General features: G+C 35.2%; 2 protein-coding genes across 2 annotated transcripts; both read right to left on the bottom strand.

Annotated features, from left to right (window-relative positions):
* Positions 1–114: 114 nt before the first annotated feature.
* Positions 115–979, bottom strand: LOC103928228. The gene has a single exon (XM_009337233.3). The coding sequence runs from the start codon at positions 885–887 to the stop codon at positions 330–332; it is 558 nt and encodes a 185-aa protein (XP_009335508.1). The 5' UTR covers positions 888–979; the 3' UTR covers positions 115–329.
* A 16,785-nt stretch (positions 980–17,764) lies between these two features.
* Positions 17,765–18,154, bottom strand: LOC125476826 (cell wall / vacuolar inhibitor of fructosidase 2-like). Its single transcript, XM_048583385.1, has one exon. The coding sequence runs from the start codon at positions 18,152–18,154 to the stop codon at positions 17,765–17,767; it is 390 nt and encodes a 129-aa protein (XP_048439342.1).
* Between the last annotated feature and the right edge of the window lie 8,521 nt (positions 18,155–26,675).

Below are 26,675 nucleotides of genomic sequence, written 5' to 3'. Positions count from 1 at the left end.
AAATCTTGCAAAAGCTTAAAAAATGTTTAATTACTCCTCATATTGCTAATTGTTTTTATAATGAAACTCAACTTTTTTTTCATCATATTTAACATCATTCAATCACATCATAGGTGAGAATAATACAAATCTCATATCCCTTTATTATAATCTATTTTCTTGCTATCTTTGCGTCAATCACATGCATAACTACGGCCAAACAATTTAAATAAGAAAAAAAAACCCGAAATAAGAAAAAAACAAGAAACCAAAATTACTATATTCTTCTTTCTATAACCAAGCGCTAGCTAGGGTTTCGGGTTTAGAAGCATTATCATGGAGGCCTCTAGCTATGCTTGAATTAGTTCATGCACAGAAACCAAAGCCATAGCAATCAAAATCCTCATCTGCCTATTTCTATCATTCAACGGATTCTGAGTATTAGGCGGTGTGCTAAGCGAATCTTCGCAGCTGGCTTCTGCTCTCGGCGTCACCCTCTCAGCCTTCTCCACACTGTCGTAATCCTTCTGGAAAAACGACACTGCAGCCGAATCGAACGATTCCATCACTACAAGGTAACCATGCTCACATGCAGTGAGGGCGTTTTTGAAAGCTATGTCGGTTGTGTTGTCAAGCAGTTGCCTGATAAAGTCGTGCGTTTTGGTGGCATTGTCTGTGGCACGCTCTATGGTTATTTGGGTGAGGGCGACGATATCGGAGTTTGGAGATTTCAAGTTCTCCTTGAAGGTTTGGCTGCAAAATCCGTACTCCTCCATCTGCCTGCAAATATGTTCGATCAGTTGCTGGGTGTCTTGGCTCGAGGATGGAGTGATATTGATCACGAGGAAGAAGAGAACCAGTAGCATCGGAACACGTGGGCATGAGTGAAACTTATTAGCAGAAGCCATTTTTTTTCTTGGTTCAAGACTTAAACAAGGTTGAATATTGAAGTGAGATTAGAATCGAAGGAGAGGAGTGGGTATTTATAGGACAGGTGTTTTATTCAATATCATTCATTTATAGTAGTATATCATACCTAAATCCGATTGGATTGGATTCTCAATTTCTCAGTAAAATATATTGCCTATTTTGCATATATGAATTAAGAACTTGCTATATATATACCAGTTTTTTCTCGATACTGATTATAATATGCTTGTTTGTGCCTTATGTGCCGTTTGGTATTTTTATTTTAATACTAAAAGCGGCTTTACCTTAAAATTAAGTAGTAAAAAAGTGTTTGATAAAAGTAAAATATCATGCTTATTTTTATGAGATCAAGTACGATATTCATTTCATAAAAAGAACAGCGTACAAACAATGGGAAAGGATACTAACAATGGGCCTCAATAAAAACATTCCTGGATGAAACCCCGTATGAAGGAAAAAAGAGTATGCCGCACCAACTAAAACAAGAATTAAACTAACTCAAGAATTAAAATTACCCTCCAAAATAAGATCCGAAATAATATCGGGAGGTTTCTCAAACCAAGAAACTGTCTGTGGCAAGGAGAGACCTCGTCGAGCTAACCTGTGAGCCACTGCATTGGCTTCACGTCGCACAAAGTTGGTCTTCCACCGCTGAATAGATTGTAACAGTCTTCGTATATCAGTTAATATATGACCAAGAGGTCCATTATTTACCTCCAAGTTATTCTGAACAGCTGCTATCACCAGCAAAGAGTCTCCCTCCAACATCACATTCTGATCAGTCCATGTTTGAAGAAACAGAGCAGCCTCACGAGCCTGGGACAGAGCACATGGAAGGTCTCTTGAAAATTTTCTATGAGCTGTACACGGATTACGTATTGAAGAATCCCTTCTACGAGATGGAGATGCCTATGTGATGCGAGCTCTTTGATATCAACTTAACACAGGCAGTACAGAAGGATCGTGTTGTGGGGTATTGTAGGAGTTTGGAGACCCCTCTTGTCCCACATCGGGCAACAGTGGTTTTTCACTAACCTTTATATAAGCTTATTCCTTCTTCTTAATAATTAGAATTTGGACTATTTGGAATGAGGATTGAGGTTTGGGCCACTAATTGTGTAGATTAGGCTTTGATGATTATATTATAATATTAATATTAATTAATCAAGACAAGGGCCCCTTGGGGCCAAGGAATTAAAATTAATTTGATCAATTAGTTTGATTAATAGACACAAAGCAATTATCTTTTCTTCCTCTACCTTCAGTTCATTCAAGTTAATATCTTTTTAATTTTTTGTAATTGCATTCTGTATTGCAACTATTTTTGAATAATAAAGTATAAGTATTTCTGTTATGTATTTATGTTAATTTATTGTTTCTAAATTGTTCTCCAACATTGTTGGCCCGATAATTTGCCTTTGAATTTGTTCTTGTGTGGCTGGTGGCCCGATGATCTGCCTGAGAACTTGTATGGTATCTGTAGTTTGCAATCGATGTGTTTTGTATGGTTTGAGCTCACCTCGACTTTGGTGTGCGTAATCAATCAGATATAAGCATCGACTAACTCAACCTTCATTCCCAAATGTCCACGTATTCATTTCCAGTTAAGAATACAACGGCAGTTATGTGTTTCTGCGTTCTGGTTACATTGGGATTTTGATGATGCATTCAGGTTGGCTGTACAAGAAAAATGATGCATAAATGCTGCATTTGTTATAGAGGAATAGGTTGGATAAGATATTCGCCATAAAAGGCGGACGGATTTAAAAAGTTAACCAAGTTTATAATACTTATGAGATGACATTCTAGAGAAAATTCTTAGCTAGGTCAGAGTGAAATCTAAAATCTTCTCTTTGAGACGAAAGTTTGAACTCGAAGTAATGCTTGCAGCATACAAGCTCTTCCATCTCCGCCTCAGTAGGCCCTTCCCCGAAAACTCCATTGCCGAGTTCCTCCAGTTTCTTGCTGGACGCTTAAAAGTCGACAGAAGCGTTCTCCTTTTCCTTGAGTTCCTCCAGTAAGTAACTACGATAAAAAAAATTGTAAACTGCTTTCTTGAGTTTTTCACTTTTTGATTTTCAGTTTTCAATTTTTTTAAATGAAAACCAAACACTTTGCTTAATTTCTTGAGAAAATCATTTTATCATATCTTTTGACTCATTGAGGATAAAAGAAAGGGATAAATCTTGTAAGGACTTGGAAGATAATGGGCCACTCTTCATATTGCAATTGGTTTATGGTGGAACACCAACGTTTTTCATGGTATCAGAGCAGGTTGGTCTTGTAAAATCCAACAACCACACGTGCTCCGAGTCCCTCAATTTGTATTGTTCACGTGTTTAGCTTGGACATTTGCCGCATGTGAGGATGTGAAGATAAATCTTGCAAGAGCTTAAAAAAGGTTTAATTACTCCTCATATTGCCAATTGTTTTTATAATGAAACTCAACTTTCATCATCTTTAACATCATTCAATCATATCATAGGTGAGAATAATACAAGTCTCATATCCCTTTATTATAATCTATTTTCTTGCTATCTTTGCGTCAATCACATGCATAACGACGCCCAAACAATTTAAATAAGAAAAAAAAAAACCGAAATAAGAAAAAACAAGAAACCAAAATCACTATATTCTTCTTTCTATAACCAAGCGCTAGCTAGGGTTTCGGGTTTAGAAGCATTATCATAGAGGCCTCTAGCTATGCTTGAATTAGTTCATGCACAGAAACCAAAGCCATAGCAATCAAAATCCTCATCTGCCTATTTCTATCATTCAACGGATTCTGAGTATTAGGCGGTGTGCTAAGCGAATCTTCGCAGCTGGCTTCTGCTCTCGGCGTCACCCTCTCAGCCTTCTCCACACTGTCGTAATCCTTCTGGAAAAACGACACTGCAGCCGAATCGAACGATTCCATCACTACAAGATAACCATGCTCACATGCAGTGAGGGCGTTTTTGAAAGCTATGTCGGTTGTGTTGTCAAGCAGTTGCCTGATAAAGTCGTGCGTTTTGGTGGCATTGTCTGTGGCACGCTCTATGGTTATTTGGGTGAGGGCGACGATATCCGAATTTGGAGATTTCAAGTTCTCTTTGAAGGTTTGGCTGCAAAATCCGTACTCCTCCATCTGCCTGCAAATATGATCGATCAGTTGCTGGGTGTCTTGGCTCGAGGATGGAGTGATATTGATCACGAGGAAGAAGAGAACCAGTAGCGTCGGAACTCGTGGGCATGAGTGAAACTTAGTAGCAGAAGCCATTTTTTTTCTTGGTTTAAGACTTCAACAAGGTTGAATATTGAAGTGAGATTAGAATCGAAGGAGAGGAGTGTGTATTTATAGGACTGGTGTTTTAGGGTTTAGGTTTATCAATCAGTTGAGTCAAAACCCTAATTTTCCGTTTTCAGCATATTTATTGTTTTATTCAATATCATTCATTTATAGTAGTATATCATACCTAAATCCGATTGGATTGGATTCTCAATTTCTCAGTAAAATATGTTGCCTATTTTGCATATATGAATTAAGGACTTGCTATATATAGACCCGATTTTTCTCGATACTGATTATAAAATGCTTGTTTGTGCTTTATGCCCCCGTTTGGTTTTTTTGTTTTTTTTTTTTTCTACTAAAAACCGCTTTATCTTAAAATTAAGTAGTAAAAAAATTGTTTGGTAAAAGTAAAATATCATGCTTATTTTAAAAGCAATAACCTCCGGATAAGCTGTTTTTAAAAGCTACTTTAATAAAAAGCTGAGTTGAGTATTTAATAAATATTTTCAATTGTTGTATTCCCTTCATTAAGTTTTTGAAACTGACATATCTACCCTTCCACTCACATTTTATCTCTTAGAGAATAAACTAATCACAACACTTTTCAAAAAACACTTGACCAAAAGTTCATCTGCTTTACTTTACAATAATTATTCTTAAAGCACATTAAGACCAATTTTTTTTTAGAAAAACACAGCAATCCCGAACTGGCCCTTAGTTTGAGTGTGTGTTTGAATGTTCTTTCAATATGATTGAATTTTTTTGTTTTTTGTTTTATGATAGTACTTTTGGAACCAATCCTTAGTAAAAATATAAGTAAATTCTTAAAAAGCACTTGAAGTATTTCCTGCAAGAAGCACATAACTAGTGAAGGAAGTTAACTTCAAGTGATTTTGAAACCCAAAAACAATTTTTTTTTGTTTGTTGATGCATAAAATCGGCGAGGACTTTGGCACAACAGAAAGTGTCAAATTTGTGACCTTCGCTAGGTTGCTCTGGTCATTAGTGTGGATAAGTATATAAAGGAATAGAGACAGGAAAGCAAACAATATAAGATGTACGTGGTTCACCCAGATTGGCTACGTCCACGGAGTAGAGGAGTTTTCATTAGTTGTGAAGAGTTTACACAAATACATAGGTTCAAGCTCTCTTTTAGTGAGTTCTAGTGAATAGTTTAGTATAAATGACATTAGGGATTATTGTGGGAGAATGATCCCCTTTTATAGAAGAGAGTTTCTAGCTTGGTTCTGACATTGACACGTGTCGTGTTGTGATTGGCCTCTGATATCGACACGTGTTGCGCTGTGATTGGCCTCTGATACCGACATGTGTCGTGTTGTGATTGGCCTCCTGGTTGGAGGAAAAGTCTTGTGGGTCTTTGACGGTATGCTATTGACCGGTGCTTAGTAGTTTCGGGATTGGTCAAGTATGGTACAAACATTGTTTATCTGCCCTCGGGTGTCCCCTTCTTAGAAGACGAATTAAAAAACACTTTCACCAAAAACGCTTTTGATGATTCTAAAAGCAATTTAAGACGAGCCCTAAGTCTCCCATCCCTTAATGTTGACCCAACCTTACAACCCAAAGGTCATCTCTCATTTGAGTATTAGATGTGACTAATTTGAATATATAAAATAAAACTTCGTAAAACATGATGTAGTGGCCACTCAAAGGAAATGAATGAGAATATCCCGAAAACAATTATACAACAGAAACTGTAACGCAATATCTAAATCAATTTTAGAACAAAAACTGCAACACAATGAAATATCCCGAAAACACTTTTTCTTTTTGTTGATTTGGCCTCGGGTGTCCCCTTTCTTATGGGATGAATCCAAAAATACTTTCATCAAAAGTGATTCAATTATTTTAAAAGCACTTGAAACAACTCCTAAGTCTCCCACCCTTTAGTGTTGACCTAACCTTATATTGACTTGAGTCTTAAATTGCAAATATTTTAGGTAGGAGTAGGATTTGTATTTAATTGTAACTTTTTGTAATTATTTTCCTTATGAAATAAGGCATGTGTGTCTATACATTGTAAACTCTCGTTTAACAAAATATTACGTATTCAGCCATATGTATTTCTTTTCCTTACAATTCAATTGTCATCTCTCATTGAAGTATTAGATGTGACTAAGTTGAATATTGTATATAATAAAACCTCGTAGAACATGAAGCCCACTCAAAGGAAATGAATAAGAATATAGTACAAAGAAGTCGGAAAATCATACTAAATTCTAGTATTAGATATGACTAATTTGAATACAGTAAAACAAAACTGGAATGTAATGTCTGAATCTACACAATTGTAGAACACAAACTGTAACTCAATGTTTAAATCTACAAAAGTTTAGAATGTAAATTGCAATGCAATGAAATATCTGGATTGACCTATTGCGAAATATAAAAATTTGTAAGTGGCTGGCAACTAAACAATGGTATTACTCAGTACGTCAGCTTTGTCTGATTTGGGTACATTAGTGTACAAACGAGAATATTCTTGTAGTTAGAAATATAAATATGTGTGATTGTGTAAATTTTAGTAGATTGTATAGGATTTATATGTGACTATAAAATCTTAGACTTTTTTCTTACTTACAGCGCAAGTAAGCTCGTTATGTTTACTATAAAATAAGGGAAGTGTTATTAACACTCCAAAAATCTCATTCTACCCTCCTCACAAGTGTATTTTTCTTTCTAAATATAGAAAATCTAAAGTGTAGAATAATAATTTTGAAGTGCCAATAACAATTCTCTAAAATAAAAAATAAGACGGGTGGAAAAGACACAAATTTCCCACACCTCTTGTCTGTCTATCTGCCGCCGCACCGTCTCTCCTCAAGTTAAATTTAGGCCTACAACAAATATAAGAACTTTTCGTAAGTAATTATTTATGTAGTTTTTCTGTTGAAGCAAGTAAACAAGTTACACTTGCTTTTATCAAAACTACGACTAAAAAGTCTAGGCATTTGTGCGAGCAATATATCGGTTTACACTAATGGAAGTATACAACCTTAAAACCATAGAAGATCCAAGTTCGTTAATAAGTAGTGAGTTGATATCGCTTCCACAGCTAAATGCTAATTCCTTTGCTTGAGACAAATCTTAAACATTTCTGTATTGTCCTTTCTTTGACAACAAATATGCTGCTTTAATTTTGAGCCTTATGTCCTTGTAAACTCTAACACATGCATCATTTTTCAATTTAGGTTCATGAGTGGCATTTTTGCTAAGCCCTCTGAAAGTCTTCAGGTTGTGGTTAGCTTGCCTCCCTGTTAGGTCTAAAGAAATCAGTGAGAGTTCGGGGAGGTTGGCCGACGCGGTCCGCAAATCAGATTGTAAAATTGTAACGCATTGATCTGGATCTGGGGTAAGTCTTGAACAAATTTTGGTCAAGATCTTATTGGAGACTCCATTAGAGGTGTGGATGTGAGAAGAGAAGCAACAACTACAAGTAGAGCAGATATTGCAGAGCTATATGAAACCATTTTTTTGTGGCCCTTCAATATGGGAATTTGTTTTGGGGTTGGTAACTTAAATATGGTCACATATGTATACGTCACCTTTGCTTAATAAATGGGAAAGGTTAATGAATCAAGAATTTGCGGCTGTTTCACAGTTTCACCGGTTCAACTAAATCCAAAGTTCATTAATAATATGTGTAACATCCTACACCCACATTTTTTGGGTCAAATCCTAAACCCACTTGTAGACAAGCAGTTTTCAGTGTTGGAATGAATAAGTAAACCACCCGGGGTGACCTAGTGGTTGGGACGAGATGTAAGGCTGTATTTCACATAGAACGTTCTCAGTTTGATTTATGGCTTTACTGAATCACCAGATGGTGGTCAGGGGAGGCTGAAATGCCTTTGTGAGTTTTGCAGCTGCAAAGCCACCAATTGTTTTTTTTTTTCCCTATTTCAAAAAAAAAAAAGAAAAAAGAAACAAAATGAATAAGGTTCTAAGAGGGTGGACTGTAGGGGCCTCACGGACCTATCCCAACAGTTGACACTTGATCTAGATGTGTCTCTACTAAGGTTCTAAAAGGTGCTAGTCGGGCGAGGGACAGAGACCTAGTGCCTAGGGGGCCTAGACGTTTTTCTTTAATTTTAATTAAATTTGTTATATAACATATAAACAAATATCTACTTATAGTTAAAAAACTACCAAATTGTATTGGGATACATAAATTGCAAAATAGAATGACATATAAATTATAAAGTATTAGAGCATATTGAAAATACAGGGAACAAGCATACAATAAGTTGTCATCCAAGCATTCAACAAGTCTATTACAATTTATTAAAAAAATAAAATGCAAATTGAAAGTTGTCTATTTTATGTCTAAGTGAAAATCGCGACCTAGGAGGATCTAGGCGGGCACCTAGGCAAGTCAAGGCGTCATTTCTTAATTTTCAAACCCCCTAGGGATTAATCGCGGTGGTGGCCAGCCACCTAGCGCCTGGAGATTTTTAGAACAGTTGTCTCTACAATTACTGATGGATGAGGTTAGGCGACAAAAAGGTCGAGAGATCTACGGTTTTGGAGAGTGTTGGGTTTAAGACTTAGGGGATCTTCTTCATATAGCTCTCAGCCTGCAAGCAGGGCAAGCATGACGTCTTCCATACTACAATAACTGGAGATGGAGTTAGAGGCCATGCTTCAGCTAGAAGAAGTTGTGCGACAATAAGAAGAAGCTTAGGAAGAAGCTGCGCACTCGATTGTACATGTGATAAATGGTGCAGACAATGATAGCCTCTGGCATTCGCCTCCACAATCCTCCGAACGACCTTCTATCGCCATCGCACCAGCCACCTAAGGAGTAGTTAGTTAGTTTAGAATATTTCACATACATGTGTGCGACTATTTTAATTTTAGGTTAGTTAAATAGTTTTTTTTATATTGTTATTTCTTTTGAAATTAATATAATCTAAATTAATTAATTAATTTAAATTACAAATTTTAAAAATTAAAAAGTTTGCCCGACAGGTACTTTCGTCGGGTAAAAAATTATGTTTGGTAATGAAATGCTATCGTTGGCCAAGTTAAGTTTGTCGGGTCAAGTTGGTCAATGCACTTGGCTCGACAAAATAGTCATTGGTAATTTCGTCTGGCATTTGACAGAAGAGTTTTAATATTCGTCGGGCAAATGTTTGTGCGACGACCTTTGCCTTATTATATTGCCCGACGAATTTCCTTTGGACAAAACATTAAGCGACAAAACCTTATTTTGTTCGACAAAATCCTTTCGTATGGGAAAGGTTTTTATTGTTTATTTTTTATTTTTATGTAGTGTAACTCATTTACCATATACGATAGTATCATAGTGATTACTTTTAAAACTTATTCTAATAGATCCAAAATATGTATAGCTCGTAATTATGTGCTTACCTATTATTTTGAAAAAAAAATGTACATATTATTCAATTAATATAACTAAAATAATCCAATAATTAACAGAGGACAATGTTCAGTGTCTTCCAATCATTCAGTAGAGCAGCTCGAGGAAAACATTGTAATTTTATTTATCCATCATCGATCAAAGGTGAATAGACAACAGCACTTAATAAAAACAATAACAAAAATAAAATCAGGAAAACCAATAAATGATTGCTTCTAGAAAACCCTAGTTGTTTTGGAGAGATTTTTCAATGTGACCGGCATACGAAGTGATATACCATGTGTCACTATACAAATTGTAGAATTTATGTGTTAAAAAGTTATAACTTAAAAAATAAAATTTCTCACCACTTACATAAAAACACGTGTATCATTTGTGTTTCCGTCACAATGAAAAATTTCTCGTTGTTCTGGGTAGACTTTAGTTCATGCACTGAAACCAAAGCCATGGCAAGTAGAATCCTCATCTGATTATTTCTCTCAGTCAGTGGGTTCGCAGTATTTGGCGGCATCTTGCTCAGTGAGTCTACACAGCTAGCTTCTGCGCTCGGCGTCCCACTCTCAGACTTCTCTACGCTGTCGTAATCCTTCTGGAAAAACGCCACCGCAGCTGATTGAAACGCCTCCATCACCAAACGGTAACTATACTCGCATGTTTCCGAGCGCTTTTGAGTGCTGGGTCGGTTGTGCTTTCAAGCAGTTGCCTAATGAAGTCGTGTGTTTGGGTGGCATTGTCTAAAGCACGCTCTACGGTAATCTGGGTGAGGCCCACGATATCAGCATTAGGAGACTTCAGGTTTTCTTTAAAGGTTTGGCTTCAAAATCCATACTGCTCCATTTGCCTGCAGATACGCTCGATCAGTTGTTCGGTGTCTTGAGTCAACGATGGAGTGATATTGATCTCGAGGAAGAAGAGAACCAGTAATACTGGAACACCTGGGAACGAAGCAGAAGCCATTTTCATGTCTTTGATCAAAGGCTTCAAGTGTGCTGGCTATTGGAAGTGATCTGAATAGAATTGAAGTAGAGGTTTGTATTTATAGGATCAAGACCCTAGTTTCCATTTTTCAGTATCAACATTGTTCATATGTATCTCATGCAGTTATAGTAATAATACTATATCATACCTAAACCCGATTTGTTGGGTTTTGAGGAAAATATATGCCAACATACATTGCTATGATCAATTCGATGCTTGTATATATATCTATACACACAAGGTAAACACTCGCTATAAACACCAGATTTTGATGATCCCCTCTATATTTGAGTTTTATTACTAAATTTTACATTATAATCTGTTGTATGCATGCGTGTAATGCGTTGTATGAACTTGTTTGTGCATATGAAGAAATTAGAAACAATTATAAAATAAAAATATGCTATTCTTATCAGATAGATTTTGTATATAAAATTTGTACCATATATATTTTTAGGGTTAATCTTAATTTACTACCTTGAAGTTTCTTGATTTTCAACATTTCATACATGAATTTTTTTTCATCCCAGTTTAGTAACTAAAGTAAAAATTTTGGAACACTTTCATACATCTGATGATGTGGCATCCAAATGGACAATGACCAAGCTTCACGTGGGAGCCAAATGAATATTAAAAAAAATAAATAAATAAAAAATAAAAAACAAAAAATAAAAAAATCTAGCTCTCCTAGCTCAACCCCCACCCAACCCTCCCTGACTCCCTCCCTTCCCCAAAATCGCAGCCACCAGTCCTCTCATTTTCTGTCGGCCGACTACCATTGTCACCATGCTTCCCCAAAATACCACCGAATTTCTCCTCTATGATTTAAATATCATCTTTTTTTTCTTCCAATTGTTTGTCCAAGATTCGACGGCCTTTCCGATTGTTCGTCTAAGATTCGACGGCGACCGTATGAGGACCTTGAGGTTGGGTAAATGGGTCAGACTTGACGGAATCGAGATCCAATCGACTCACCTGCACTGCACAATCAACCCGGATCTGTTGAATCTATAACCCGCCCCTTTTATTGCACTGCAGCTCCATGTAGTTTGCTGCACGTGAAGTCCTTGCGTTGGTCGGCCGCCGTTAAGCCCTTACCATCGTTGTATATCGCCCTCGCCAAGAGATTTTGGGTGAGAGCTGCAAGAGCCCAACCTGGTGTTGGAGAGAAGTGAGAGTGTGGTCTTTGGGTAGGGGCAGAAGAGGGAGAGTTTTAGGACGAAGGAGGAGGGGAGGAGCGAGAGAGAGAGGTGGCGAGGGATCCGCAAAACATTGATAGGGAGAGAGAGTAGGGAGGAATTGAAAGCAAATCATGGAATCTGGGAAACATTTTTAGGGTTTTAGTTTTTCTTAATTTTTAATTTTTAAAATTTTAACTGTTGGGTTTTTAAAATTTTAAATTTCAATTTTTTTAATATTTTAATATATTAATATTTAAGTAGGCCCAAATTGACATGTGGTGCTCAATTATTGTCCATATAGGCGTCACATCATCACTTAACGGCTGACTTAAAAATCTTAACGGATATACGAAACTGTCCCAAAATTTTAACTTTAGGTACTACTTTGAGATGAAAAAATTTTTGATGTATTAAATGTTGAAAACCGAGAAACTTAAGAGTAGTAAACTGAGATTAACCCATAATTTTAAAGGAAAACTAATAAAAAGGAGGGTAAATCTCAGTTTATTACCCTTAAGTTTCATAGTTTTTAACATTTGGTATATGAAGTTTTTTTCGTTTTAGAGTCATACATAAAGTGTTAATTTTGGGACAATCTCATGCATCCGTTAGTCTGGCTGTTAAGTTTCCCGTTAACTAATGACGTGGCGCTTACATGGACAATGACTGAGCGTCACGTGTCAATAAGGGTTCCACGTGGATATTAAAAAAATTAAAAATTACAAAAATTACAAACAAAAAAAAAAAGAAAAAAAAGAAAAAAAAGCTGTCTTCCCTCAACTCGCTCGAGTTCCCCTTCTCCGATTCTCCTTCGTCCCTTCTTCCCCTCTCTTGGTAAAGGCACACAACATCAAACCCTAATCAGTTCGGGAGCTATTACCTGAGCTATCTTGGCGAGCTTCAGAGAAACAAATTGACTACAGCCTCCTCGTTCGGGCTTCTTCCAACGGCCGCTCAGAATAGTGAGAAACAGGTAGGAGAGAAACAAGGAGAGAGACAAGATGGAAACAAACATATCCCTAATGAAATTCAACTAGCCAAATGGAGTTTCTGAATTCAGATAAACAAACAGAAAGTGAAATTCAAATAACAAATCAACGATCTAATCACAAAACTCAGTAACCAAATTAAAACACACAAAGAAACTTCACCAAAATTTAGCAATTGAATTAGGGATTTACACTGAGATTCGGTAACAATGTGAAGAATCATATGAAAATATAGAGATTTAATAATTTAAAAGCAAAATTCAAATTCGAAACAGTGAATTACTCACCTGAGAGTCGGGAAAATCGCTCACGGAGAGAAAGCCTGAAACGAAAACCCTAACCCTATAAAATTAAGAATTGGAAAGAGACTTGTTGGAAGAATCAGAGTAAAAAACTGAAAACCCTAACCCTTAGCACGATTGTTGTTGTAGGTGACGCTATAAGCGCTTAGAAGAAGAGAATGAGAAGGGGAACTCAGGCGAGTTGAGGGAATCAATGACCGAGTCAAAGGGAGTGGAAGAATGGACGAATGAGAGTCGGTCGGGGGTTTGAGGAAGAAGATAGCTTTTTTTTTTCTTTGTAATTTTTGTAATTTTGTAATTTTGTAATTTTTAATTTTTAATTTTTTTTAATATCCACATGGGACCCTTATTGACACATGACGCCCAATCATTGTCCACGTGAGCGCCATGTCATTAGTCAACGGGAGACTTAACAGTCATACTAACGGATGTATGAGACTGTCCCAAAATTAACATTTTAGGTATGACTCTGGGACGAAAAAAACTTCATGTACCAAATGTTGAAACCCACGAAACTTGAGGGTAGTAAACTGAGATTTACCTTAAAAATAGTTTGAAAACTTTGAGTTTTAACAATAAGGATAAAATAAATGGTCAAATAAATAGTACCATGATTGACTTTTTAGAGTAAAAATGTGATTTTTCGTTAAAGTGAACAGTACCAGAAGCATTTCGTTAAAATTCCCTATTTTTAATAATAGTGAAATCTATTTGTATTGGTGGGTGCTACGATTCTAGGTATACAAAATATGATAAGTTTTAGCATTACTCATTCTAAAACATTTCAACAAGAAAAAGGATAATATTTGTGTTCCTTTCATAGGGGAATGTATTTGTCCCTCCACTTCTGATTAACACAACTTAACCGTACAAACATCATAATTTTAATGGTTCATTCTATTTATCATTATCTATTAAAGATTATCTTTGTAAAAAACCATTCGATTTGAAGATCATTTAACTATTCATATGTATCAAACAAATTAATAGATGGTGCATCATGAGGATACTAGCTATTTATTATATACCAAACCAGTTCATTAACACATTTGTTGACAGACTAGAGATGAATCCTATTATTGTTTGTGAACCTTGTAATGTATCAAGTGTGTTAGTATATGATGTGTCTAAATAGCATAATCGTCTTTCTTATAGCATAAAGTAACTTCTACAACTTATATATATATATATATATTTTTTTTTTTTTTTGAAAAATCAATATTATCTATACTAAGGGGAAGGAGGTGGGCTTAGCTTCACAATGGGCTAGCAATAATATAGTTCAAATTTGCTTTTGGTGATAATTAAACCTAAGACCTCTCACTTACAAGTGAAGATAAATATCACTAGACCATAATACTAAGTGACATTTCTATAACTTACACACACACACATATATATATAATAATTATTATTATTATTATTATTATTAGTGAATCCAATGTTTCTATATATTCCAATTGAGTACCAGATTTGTTTTCCCAATATATAAAGAAAACTGGGAAAAAATTATTGTGATCGAATAGAATAATGTTTGGTAGACTAATTTTAAAGACCACATTTAAAGATCATGTGATGCGTTACCAATATAGTATAAGCACGTTAATCAACACGTAAGTAATTGTCCAATTATCAACAATCACGTCATATGCATGATTTTCAAAATATAATTTAAATAGATGATCTCTTTATTAACTAGCATTACCCGATCGAATAATACAAAAAAAGAATATGTGTGTGTTCTGTTAGCATGCAGCTGGCTATCTCTGCTTACACATGCACACGCTTAATTAGATATATACATTTAGTTTTAATGTCATTAACAATCATTGAGAGTAGCTTAAGGAAAAACATTGTAAAGTCTCTCCATTTATCGAACATGAAATAAAGCCCAAATAGACAACAACTGTCAGTCTGTGGCCAAACATTTTATAAAATTAAAGCAAATGCGAAAACAAGAAAAACTAAATTCTTAAAAACCCTAGTTGTGCTGGGTAGACTTTAGTTCATGCACAGCATTCAAAGACATGGCAATCAGAATTCTCATCTGATTATTTCTGTCAGTCAGTGGGTTCACAGTATTTGGCGGCGTCTTGCTCAGTGAGTCTTCACAGCTGGCTTCTGCTTTCGGCGTCCCACTCTCAGACTTCTCTATATTAACTACATTGCAAAAGATAAAGTTGGTACAGAGGAAGAGGAAGATGATAAAGAGAAAACCAGAGAGATTGAATGGATAAAATGTATACAAATGAACTTAAGGAAATGATAACAATACAATCCCTTATATAGCCATATAACCCAATTACAATAATACCCCTCTAACTATATTTCTATTATATCAGTTATTACTCTCCCCTCAAACTAAACTTGGAGTATCCAAGTGAAGTTTGAGCTAGCCAGATATTTGAGACTGATCTGGAACTATGAAACTAAGATGTATGCAGTGCTTCAAGAACATTGGATTGTGCAATCCTTTTGTACATACATCTGCAATTACTATTATGAAGCTAAAAGCTGCAGGAAACCCCAAACCCCTGTCTCTTGCAGTTTGGAGCAATGTATGATAGTCCGGAGTTGTTGACACTAAGGCACTGTGACTGGACCCCTTTTGGAACCTATGATTTGTTGCAAACTGGTGACGTGCTTTTTGAATTCCCTTGAATGCAACCAAGAACTGATCACTAAATACTTGGAGAATGACACTCCAAGAAACTAAATCAACAAAGGAGAATGACAATGACACTCCAAGAAATTAAATCTACCAAGGAGAATGACAATGACACTCCAAGAACCCAAATCAACCAAGGAGAATGACACTCCTTTTCACTTCGCTGACATGAAACCTAAAAAAAAAATTATACTGATTTCTACCAAGAAAGACTGACACTTTCTTGTCATAGGAGATTGATACTCATTTTCACTTTTCATCAGAGATTGACACTCCACTGCTTTTCTCAAATTACACAAATCTCAAATATAATACTCCTCAGTATACTAATCAAACAACCTTCTTCATTCTTCACACAAAACGAAATCATAGAAAGTCCAATTCATAGAAATTGTAGATATTGCACAAATTTTTCATATCAGAGAGCTCCAAATTCTCAAATCACAGTAAACTTCTCAGACAACATTATAGATTTGCATATGGGTACCAAGAGCAAAATCACCTGATTTACACCAGAGATCGAACATGTGCATAAACTCTAAGAGCAAAATCTTCAAGAAACCCAGCAATCGAATTGACCGGTAAACAAGCATTGCTGCTTGCTTCTCTGCTTTGCCCCAGCACACTGTTCTGCCTAAGATTCACTGGAATGGGACTGCCACTTTTAGGAGAGTTTCCTTGTCCATTTCTTACAAGTTCAGAGGCACAAAATGCAATCCCCTCATTCTTCATTTTATACTGCTAAGATTGGGTGAAACTACAAATACATCACCATTAGTCGAATTTCTGACAGACTGACCAGGTAACAGAAGTTCAGATCCATTTGTTTGGTAATATATAACTAGTACTTTCATCCTCTGCACGAGCAACAACATCCTCCACTCACAAAAACCGGAAACAATGCTAACAAACTCATCTTCAAAACCCAAAATACTTGATACACAAAATAAGCTGCAATCATAACTCATCTTCAAAACCCATTGCACCAAGGCACAAATCACTACAATTCACCTTATTGAATACCCAAAGAAAACTCCAACTGGTAGCAACATTTTACATAATCCAACAATATTCTTGAAAATGGGAGCACAATAGAAACACAAATAGAATACCCAAATCTTGAACAAATATACTTCCAAAAGCAACACAAGCCACAACCAAGTAGCAGAACAGTAATTCTGAACCAGCACCAAAAAACACTTGAAAAAACCCAGAAAAGATCCATTCTAATTGTTCAAGAATTCAGAGAAAAATGGACTGAAAACATAACCTTCACATGAAACTTTTGAGTTGGGCATTTCGACAAACACCTGGAGTGCACCCATGTCTAATCTTTCTTCCATACAGAGAACAGAGTAGAAATCAAAGAATTCACTGACCCATTTCTTCAAACAGTTGGAGTGCACAGAATTGGAACACGAAGAGATCCCAAGACCAGAATCCACCTTCAGCCACCAGAAAATCGTCAACTCGAGGAAATGGAATTAGAGCAACTCGATCTTTCTTGTCCCGCCAACCTTCCACCGTTGACCACACAAGATCTGAAGAAGAAAACTCCAGTGCAGGTCAATCTGGGCTTTTTTTTTTTTTTTTTGCAAATGGCAGAGGCAAACTCCAAAAGCCAGCGCGAAGGTTCTATCTGTCTACAAACAGCAATCCGGTGTCGAAACGAGAGAGGAATCATCGAGATCAGTGGTGAAATCTCAATTCATATCCTAGAAAAATAAACCAAGAACAATCACGGAAGCACTGAAAATCTAATGAAAATTCGAAGAGAAACTAAACTAGGAAAAAAAAAAAAAAATTTAACTATTAAGAAGTGAAACCACCAGAATTTATGGTGTAAGCCTGGTGGCTCTGATACCATATTAACTACATTACAAAAGATAAAGTTGGTACAGAGGAAGAGGAAGATGATAAAGAGAAAACCAGAGAGATTGAGTGGATAAAATGTATACAAATAAACTTAAGGAAATGATAGCTATACAATCCTTTATATAGCTATATAACCTAATTACGATAAAACCCCTCTAACTATATTTCTGTTATATCAGTTATTACTCTACGTGTCGTAATCCTTCTGGAAAAACGCCACGGCAGCCGAGTCAAATGCCTCCATCACTAAACCGTAACTATACGCGCATTTTTCCAGAGCGCTTTTGAGTGCTGGGTCGTTTGTGCTATCAATCGTTTGTCTGATGAAGTTGTGTGTTTGAGTAGCATTGTCTACGGACCGCTCTATGGTTATTTGGGTGAGGGCGACGATATCAGCATCTGGGGATTTCAGGTTTTCTTTGAAGGTTTGGGTGCAAAATCCGTACTGCTCCGTTGACCTGCAGATACTCTCGATCAACTGCTGGGTGTGTTGAGTAAAAGATGGAGTGATATTGATCATGAGGAAGAAGAGAATAACCAGTAATATTGGAACACGTGGGCATGATGCAGATGCCATTTTCTTGTACGTGATGAAAGGCTCAGGTGGGTTGGTTATCGGAAGTGAGAATAGTCTTAATAGAATTGGAGTAGAGCTAGGTTTGTATTTATAGGACCAAAACTCTAGTTTCCCTTTTTTAGCATCGACATTGTTCAAAGGTGAAATTAGGTTCACATCCTTCATTTTACTACTACATTGATTAAAACCCTATTCATTTTTAATTTTTGATCAAGGTCCTTGGGTATTAATAACATCATTAATTATTTGAATAATAAAATATTTTTATTTTTAAATATATTCCCTTAGTGTTAAAAATGTTACAATTAGTATAGCTATATTTATGACTAAATTTTTTATCATATATTTTTATTTTTAGCTTGTACCTATTTTTAATTTGCAAACCTTTTTTAATTTGTACCAATTTTCTTTTCATTTTTAATTTGTACCCATATATTAGTTTCTTTTGGTGCCCATATTTTTTTAAAGTTTTATTTGAATTTGTACCCATGTGTTTTGTCATCACGTGACATTATATATTTAGTCAATGATAGAAAAATTACATATGGTATATTTATGTTTTACAGTTAAACTTTGTATCATATACTTATATTTTTAGTTTGTACCCACTTTTAATTTGCAACATTTTTTTTTTAAATTTGTAGTATTTTCTTTTTAGTTTTAATTTGTACCCATATATTAATTTCTTTTAGTGCCCATATTTTTTAAAAATTCATTTGTATTCATAATTTTTTAATCTTTTATTTGTACCCTAATTTATTTATAATGTACCCATCCTTCTTTATTAATATACCACTTTGTTATATGTGAAATGTATCATTTTTTTTTTTTTTGCAAAATGTACCATTTTTTTTAACACTATGGATACATTCTTTTGCCATTTATTATTTCTTATTGTTACATAGTTTTTATCCATTTATTCAATCAAAATGTTTGAATTTTTTTATTGTAACCGTTTCTAATAGTATTATAATGAGGGACTTTAAATTTATAGGATTATAAATCTCATAAAATATCAAACAATTAATGTCAAAACTATAAAAATAAAAATATTAATAGTAATATAATGAGGTGTACAAAGTCAAGAGACTTTGATCAAACTTTGAAAACTATTAAGGTTTTAGTCAAAGAATGTTAAGGATTAAGGACCGCATCCAAAGTATCCCTTGTTCAAATGTATCTCATGCAGTTACAGTAATAATACTATATCATAACCTAAATCCGATTTATTGGATTTTGAGGAAAATATATATTGCCTACATGTATTGCTATGATCAATTCGATCGCTTGTATACATACGAGGTAATTAAGACTTGCTATGAACGCCAGATTTTATTCTAGACCGGGGTGCAATCTACTTATATTGGTTTTACTTTTAATATAAATATTTTATTAAGAATCCAGTGATGATCTCCTCAATATTTGAGTTTTATTACTAAGTTTTACATTATAATTGTTGCATGCCTGCACGTAATGCGTTGTATGAACTTGTTTGTGCATATGAAGGAATTAAAAACAATTATAAAACAAAAATGCTACTCTTATTATATTTTGTATATAATATTTGTACCATATTTTTAATAAAGGTGGAACTTACTTGGATTGACGGGTGCTACCTAAAGATTGTGCAAATGTACCTAGTACACAAAATATAGTAAGTTTGGCATTAGCCATTCTAAAATATTTCAAAAAGGAAAAGGATAATAGTAATTTGTGGCCCCCTAATAGGGAATGTACTTGTCCCCCTACTTATGATGAACACATCTTCCCACTGTACAAGCATCATAATTAGAAGCACTCATTCTCTTTGTCATTATCAATTAAAGATCATCTTTGCAAAAAATCATTTAATCTAGAGACAGTTTAACCATTCATATGTATCTTCATTTGTAAGTGAGAGGTCTTAGTTTCGATTCTCGTCAAAGGCGAATTTGAACCACATTATTGCTATCCCATTAATTGTGAGGCTAAGCTCACCTCCTCCCCTTAGTGTAGATAATGTCGTTTGTTCAAAAATAAAATGGACGATGCATGAGATTTATTTTCATCACTCCCCCTCACATGGGGCAAATTTTTAAACCAAACACGTGAACAACACAAATGGGGTGATGTGAATGCGTGTGGCCATTAGGGTTCACAAGCGGATAACCTGCTCTGATATCATGAAGAAAGTTGAGGTTTCACCATAAAACCAGTTAACAATATAAAAAAATAGTCACTTACTTATAAAGCACATACATGGTCCTTACTCTCATCAATATGAAATTTATTCTCAGTACATACACAACTATTCAATTGTTCTAAGAATAGAAATGTGTAAATACTTATGCGTAACTGATATATTATGTTCAAATAAAAGTAATTGAAAAGGAAGTTAATGTTGTAAAAAGCTATATGGTGTATGCCCACATCCCATATGCATTAGTATGCATACATCCCACATGCATTTGGAAAAAGGTGAAAAGGACAGTGATATATTTTTGTTATGTAATATTGTCAAAAGTAGCCATCCTATCATCTTTGGATGTTCTAATGGGAATAGCTCTATAAATAGAGTGATTTGTGTGTTATCAAAATACACACTGCAAAAGAAAGAATCAAAGAAATAATATCAGTATATCTTCCTCCCTCTCTTTATCTGCCATCCTTTGTGTGATAGCTACTAAAGTTTTAGTGTGATATTTTGCACCCGCTTCGCTCCTGTCTTTAGCAAAGGTTATTTCTCTAATTTTTGCTTATTTATAACACGTTATCAGCACGACTCTCTAGCCATTTCTCATTTCCCTTCGCTGAAAGAAAAAAAAAGTTTCCCCCTAGGATTTTACTATTCTTCTTCTTCCTTTGCCACACCTGCTGGATATACTCTCATGAAGAACTGTTTGCACCATGCCTTATTCTCGTTCTCAATTTAACAATTACTTATATATTTGATTTCTTGTTTGGTGTAGTTCCTGATTACTAATCCAGTATTTATTTATGTTAATTTTATTGTGAGCAAAGATGGTGCAGTATCATCGCCATCTTGGACTGCTATTTAATCTTATTGCAATTTTAGGTGGTGTTGTATAATCGTCTACCTTGCATATTTAAATTTACTTGCTATTTAATTTTATTGCAATTTTAAGTGGTGCGGTATAATCGTTCACCCTGCATATTTAAATTTACCTGCTATTTAATTTACCTATTATGACATGTTTATATATATGTATAATTTACCTATTATGACATGTTTATATATTTCACTATTGTAGGGATCATGTATTGAGAATGGAACTCAAGTACCATTTTTTGGTCCATTTAGAAACTCTCAGAATAGCTTTCCTCGTATTCAACAATTCTAGGTAACTAGTATAACCTAAGAATATTACCTGATTGTTTTTATGAATGATTTTATATAATATAATTTGCTTGGTAATTTATTGGAAGTTATGAAGCACCATCATGACCTTTCACAAAGTAACAGTGCAAACAAGGGGCTTGGAAAATGAGAAGATAAAGACCATGGAGGTAATTTCTGTTGAATTGGAGAAGATGTTGTAATCATTTTGTTGAACTTGTACTGTATTAAACAAGTGTGACTAAAGGGATGTCACAAGTCAAGTGCTAGTTTGGTGATAATTTTGGAGATTGTTATTGCTACTTTGGTTTTTGTTCATCAAACGACACAATTTCCTTTCACTAAACGCCAAACTGGTTTCATATGTTGATTTTCTCATGTATTCCTTTGTAGGTGTCTCAATGTAACTTTGCATCAATATACATACACTCTGACCAGATACACAAATGACAATGCCTAATTAAGTAAAACTAAATAAAGGAGAAAGACACTTTCAGATGTACATGAAAACAAAAACGTTTTCCTTGAGAATGCATAAGGTATTAAACTGTGTTTGACTTTGAAAGAAGCTATCAAAACATACATATACAAAACAAAAGTCTCTTACTCATTACGGATTTATAGATTCCAACCCAAAATTATAGACGAAACTAAGACGAATCTCACGTACTATTTTACCCTATCATACCAATTTGAGAAACAATCTATGTCCATATTAGACCATAGGCATTAGCATATACAAAGACATTGTTTATATTAGATAGAGACTTCAACTCCTTCAACTCTATGCATTTGAGACGCATCAGTGATAACCAGGGGGAGCTTTTCTCTCAATTCCTTGTCCTCTTAATGAACATCCTGCACACAAATGACCCACAGATTATGAGATTTGAGATATTTTGGAAAACATATGAACACGGTAACTTTCATTTTATAGGCGTCACTAAATGGAACAAGTTGATTACTAGAATCTTAACAACTCCCAGAAAAAATGGAACACTATACATCTTAAAAAAGTGACCAAATTGTAAAACCAATCAAGGGGCATGGAAATGGAAAAAGGAATCTAATACTCACAGATGCAAAATGGTTGACATCACGATGTTGGAAACTTTGCTTTGTATGGCTTTGCCCTTGTGGCTGTCCTTTATGCAGCTCTTCAACCTACTCGTATTCAAACACAAAAAAACAAAAAAAAAAAAAAAAAAAAAGAAGAAAACATACTCAAAACTATAAAAAAATAAAAAAAATAAAAAAAATAAAAAAAATAAAAAATAAAAACCCAAAAAACCCAGAATTCGTGCAGCTACAATGCCTGATATACCAACACCAATAACAATAACAAAAGGGACGAAAATAGCCTACTATCACAATTTTCAGACCAAAAGGAAAAATTTCAAATACAAATTCAAATTATACAGACATAAAACATACCATCAAATAATACATCAGAGAATTGATCCTTCAGTTCCATTGGAATTGAAAAGAAAATGGAGAACTGAAAAAAATTGAATTAAATTTTTTAATATTTCGAACAAAATTAACAATGACAAGAGCAAACCCTAATAAGAGAAAACCATGCTCACATAAAAAAAATTGAACATAAAAATTGAGAATGGAGCAAAAGTAAGAAAACATACCCGATTCCTTGTTTTTCAAGATCATTTGGCTTTCCTATTCAATTTTGTCGCTGGTCGTCATTGCTCGGATATCGCCATCGCTGCTGTGGGTGGATGGTGGTTTGAGAAAGAGTGAGAGAGAGGGAGATGTAGTGTGAGCGGGAGGGAGAAGGAAAATTGGGGTCCTACATAATTGGGAGAAGGCACCATTAATCTTTGGACTTCTAAGTGTGAACAATGTTTGGTTCTTTTTTGAAAAAAAAAATTACACGTGTTAAATTCTTATTAATTTATGTCATTTGGTTAGTAATTTGGGTACTCCCATGTGAGTACCCAAGTATTATCCTTGTCAAATTCTATGGATCCCAATTTCGTCTCCAGTCGCTAGAAACCAACGTAAGAAGAAGACCGTTGTTTTGATGTACAAATAAGTTGAGAAAACTTTCCACGCATGTAAACTTTGGAATTTTCATTGCAACCGCTTGTTGACGCATTTCCAGTTCATCAATTTTATCCCTCGCCTTTATATTAATCACCACATTACCGTATACATGAATGTATTATGCAGATTTGGTTTTTTATTTTATTTTAAGTATCATGATTTATTTCTCTGCTTATTCACAGAATCTATATACGCAACACTACTAGAAAATCTAATTTTGCCGACAAATTTTGAGCCAATGCTTGGTTCTTGTAATGGTTTAATTTGGGCATGTTTGAAGGATTTTTATGGTGCAGGGTCAATGCTTGGTTCTTGCAATTTTTCAAAAGTACCAGTTGAAGGGAATTGAATAGGTTGTCAAACAAGGTTAGAAAATGGCTTCATATTTTTTATTTGGTCGTGTTTGTTAACACTGATGTTAATGGTACTTTTCATTTGGTGATATTTGTGTTTTCTGAAGTGAGTTAGAGCAAAGAAACCTTCCTGAAATGCAATTGGATTTGGATTCAATGTCAACACAGAAAATGCGAGACTTGTACATGGAGTTCTTATGCTGAAAACAGTTGTTGTATGACAATAGTCATCTCTTAATCTTAATTAAGATTTTACATTGTGTTGACCCTAAAAACTACCAAGCCTACGTGGTGCGCAGACCAAGTAACTAATGAGCTAACTACGTCATTCGATTGATGCGGGGCATGCCAACTTGTCAGCCGAGCTCGGCCAAGGAATAAAATTTGTTGATGTTGCGTTGAACGCGCTATTGACTTCTTGATCTTGCAACTGCGACCGAGGAAGGAACACGTCTCGGCTTTCGGGTTCTTGAGCCTGAAGACAAGGCTGCTAGTTCTATGAAATTCACGAATCGTCGGCCCCGCATTCGGTCACGGTGATTATATTCGTAAGAGTATAAGCACGTCGAACTGTCTCCAAATTATACGGACACAGGTACTCAAAAGAGATGTATGTCTTGATGGTAAATGTGGTCCGGCCGTCAAAATACCGAACTCTGAAACTCACTTGTGAGTATCCAATCATAAAATCACTTGGCGTTCAATGTGCCGAATGTAGTAACTTGTAACACCTTACTTCACCGAGAAGGCTAATAAGATGACCTCTGCCACTATGGAACTCTGAAACTCACTTATGAGTATCCAATCATAAAATCACTCGGCGTTCAATGTGCCGAATGTAGTAACTTGTAACACCTTACTTCGCCGAGAAGGCTAATAAGATGACCTCTACCACTAAGGATTCGGAAACCCTTCTCAACCGAGACTTGGATAGGTAACCAGTCGGGCTCGACGCAGTGCTGTTTATCCAAACTGAATGTGCTCCTCGGTGTATTGATTCTACGGCAACAATGCTGTTTATCCAAATTGAAGATGTTCGTTGGTTGCCTTCACAGTGTTGTTTATCCAAACTGAAGGTGTGTTGGCGGAAAAAGAAAATGAAAAAAATCTCAAGATGTTTGAGAGGTTTGCGCAGGGCAATTTGTGTGTTGAATTGGAAGGGCCTTTAAATGACGCATCCCTTCCTATTTATAGCAGCCAATCTCATCTTGGCCGAATCAGAACTATACTCGAATTAGGATTCTTCGTCCTAGTCCTACCAGGGCTTGGCCAATCCTACTCTTACTAGGACTTTGAACCAAACTCTTTATCCGGCCAACTTCACTTCTCAAATCTCAGCGTCCTCACTCCATTGAGACTCCTTATCATATTAGGACTTCGACCCATTTGCTCTTATCCAAATCACTCCTTCTTGCAATAGGACTCGACCGCTCTAACTGAGTGGCTTATGACCACTAGACAGCCCATAGTACATTTGGAAAAGCTTTGGGCCGAATATAAACCTACGTTCGGCCCAATAATATTATTTTGGGCCCAAACACATTGACACTATATGTTTTGTTGAAAGAATCCTCTTTGTTAGAGTTTTCATGATTGTGTAAACTCTAATAAAGCTCTGTAGTTTGTGGTTTTTTAATCAGATGTTTGATATACCTTGATTGGATGAAAATAACTGAGTAAGTACTTTAGTCAGCTATTACATAAGAGACTAAAAGAGAACCTCTCAGTACTTGAGGGCTACTAATTAATCAAAGATTTGAATACTAATTAATCCCAGATTTGAACCGCTACTAATTACTATTGTGTAACTTATTGTACCTCTTTTCATTCATTTTGATATGCATCTTATTAAGGGACTAAAGAAAACCTCTCAATTGGCAGGTGGTTTGAAATGTTCATTACAAGGTTTGGATCAACCATTGTCCTGGCCTCTAAGAATACATGTATGATAAATGTTGGATGCTTAATCAAACTTACTATATGCTTGATACTAATATGATGTTAAGTTTTCATTTTTTGTTGTACTACTATAGTGTTAATGCAACTCTTCCCCATTTTCTGCTATTGTGCCATATTGTCCAAGGTTTAAGGTCACAATTGAAGCTCTTCAATAAGCCACCTCTTGCATGATGACACATATTCACATTTCTGATATTGCTAATATTAAACGAGAAATATATAATTGCACTTGTAATATAATCTTTTTAAATGTTTGAGTTTGCATATGTGGTGTTATTATTGAACTTTTGAAGGTAATTTGATCTAAAGCTGGGAATGCTCCTTTTCTTGGGTGGAAATAAAGATTGTAATTTTAGGAGTTAGACTCTGAGAAGCTTCGAGTATATTTTTTTACTATCTCTATCATTCTCATGGAGGTGATGTTCTTTATTGATATTTAGCACATTTGAGATCTTCTAATCATTATTTCAATCCAACTGTTTACGAAAACTATGACTACCTCAACAGATTCATGGCTAGTCGATGCAGGGAGTTCAAGTTTGAGTAACATGAGAGTTTGGTTCGCCTGAGGTGGGAGCTTTTGTGTGAGCAGTTTCAGTGAGCGACTTTTGATATTTTTTTAGTTGGTTCATGTGTAACATTCCTTCTTCAATTGTTTTATGATTTCACTAACGATGCTTTTGTATAGCACTCTGGATGTACATTCAACATTTATCAATCAATAAAATATTACTTCTTAACAATTGGGTATTATATTTTGATATGCAAATGTAAAACCTGAGCATTAAAGTATTTTTTTTATAAATTAAAT

The sequence above is a fragment of a genome, unplaced genomic scaffold (genome assembly GCF_019419815.1).
Source record: "Pyrus x bretschneideri cultivar Hongxiangsu unplaced genomic scaffold, Pyrus_bretschneideri_v1 Contig2, whole genome shotgun sequence".
NCBI lineage: Eukaryota > Viridiplantae > Streptophyta > Magnoliopsida > Rosales > Rosaceae > Pyrus > Pyrus x bretschneideri.
The sequence above is the reverse complement of the archived record's forward strand: the minus strand, read 5'-3'. Positions and strand labels throughout refer to the sequence as shown.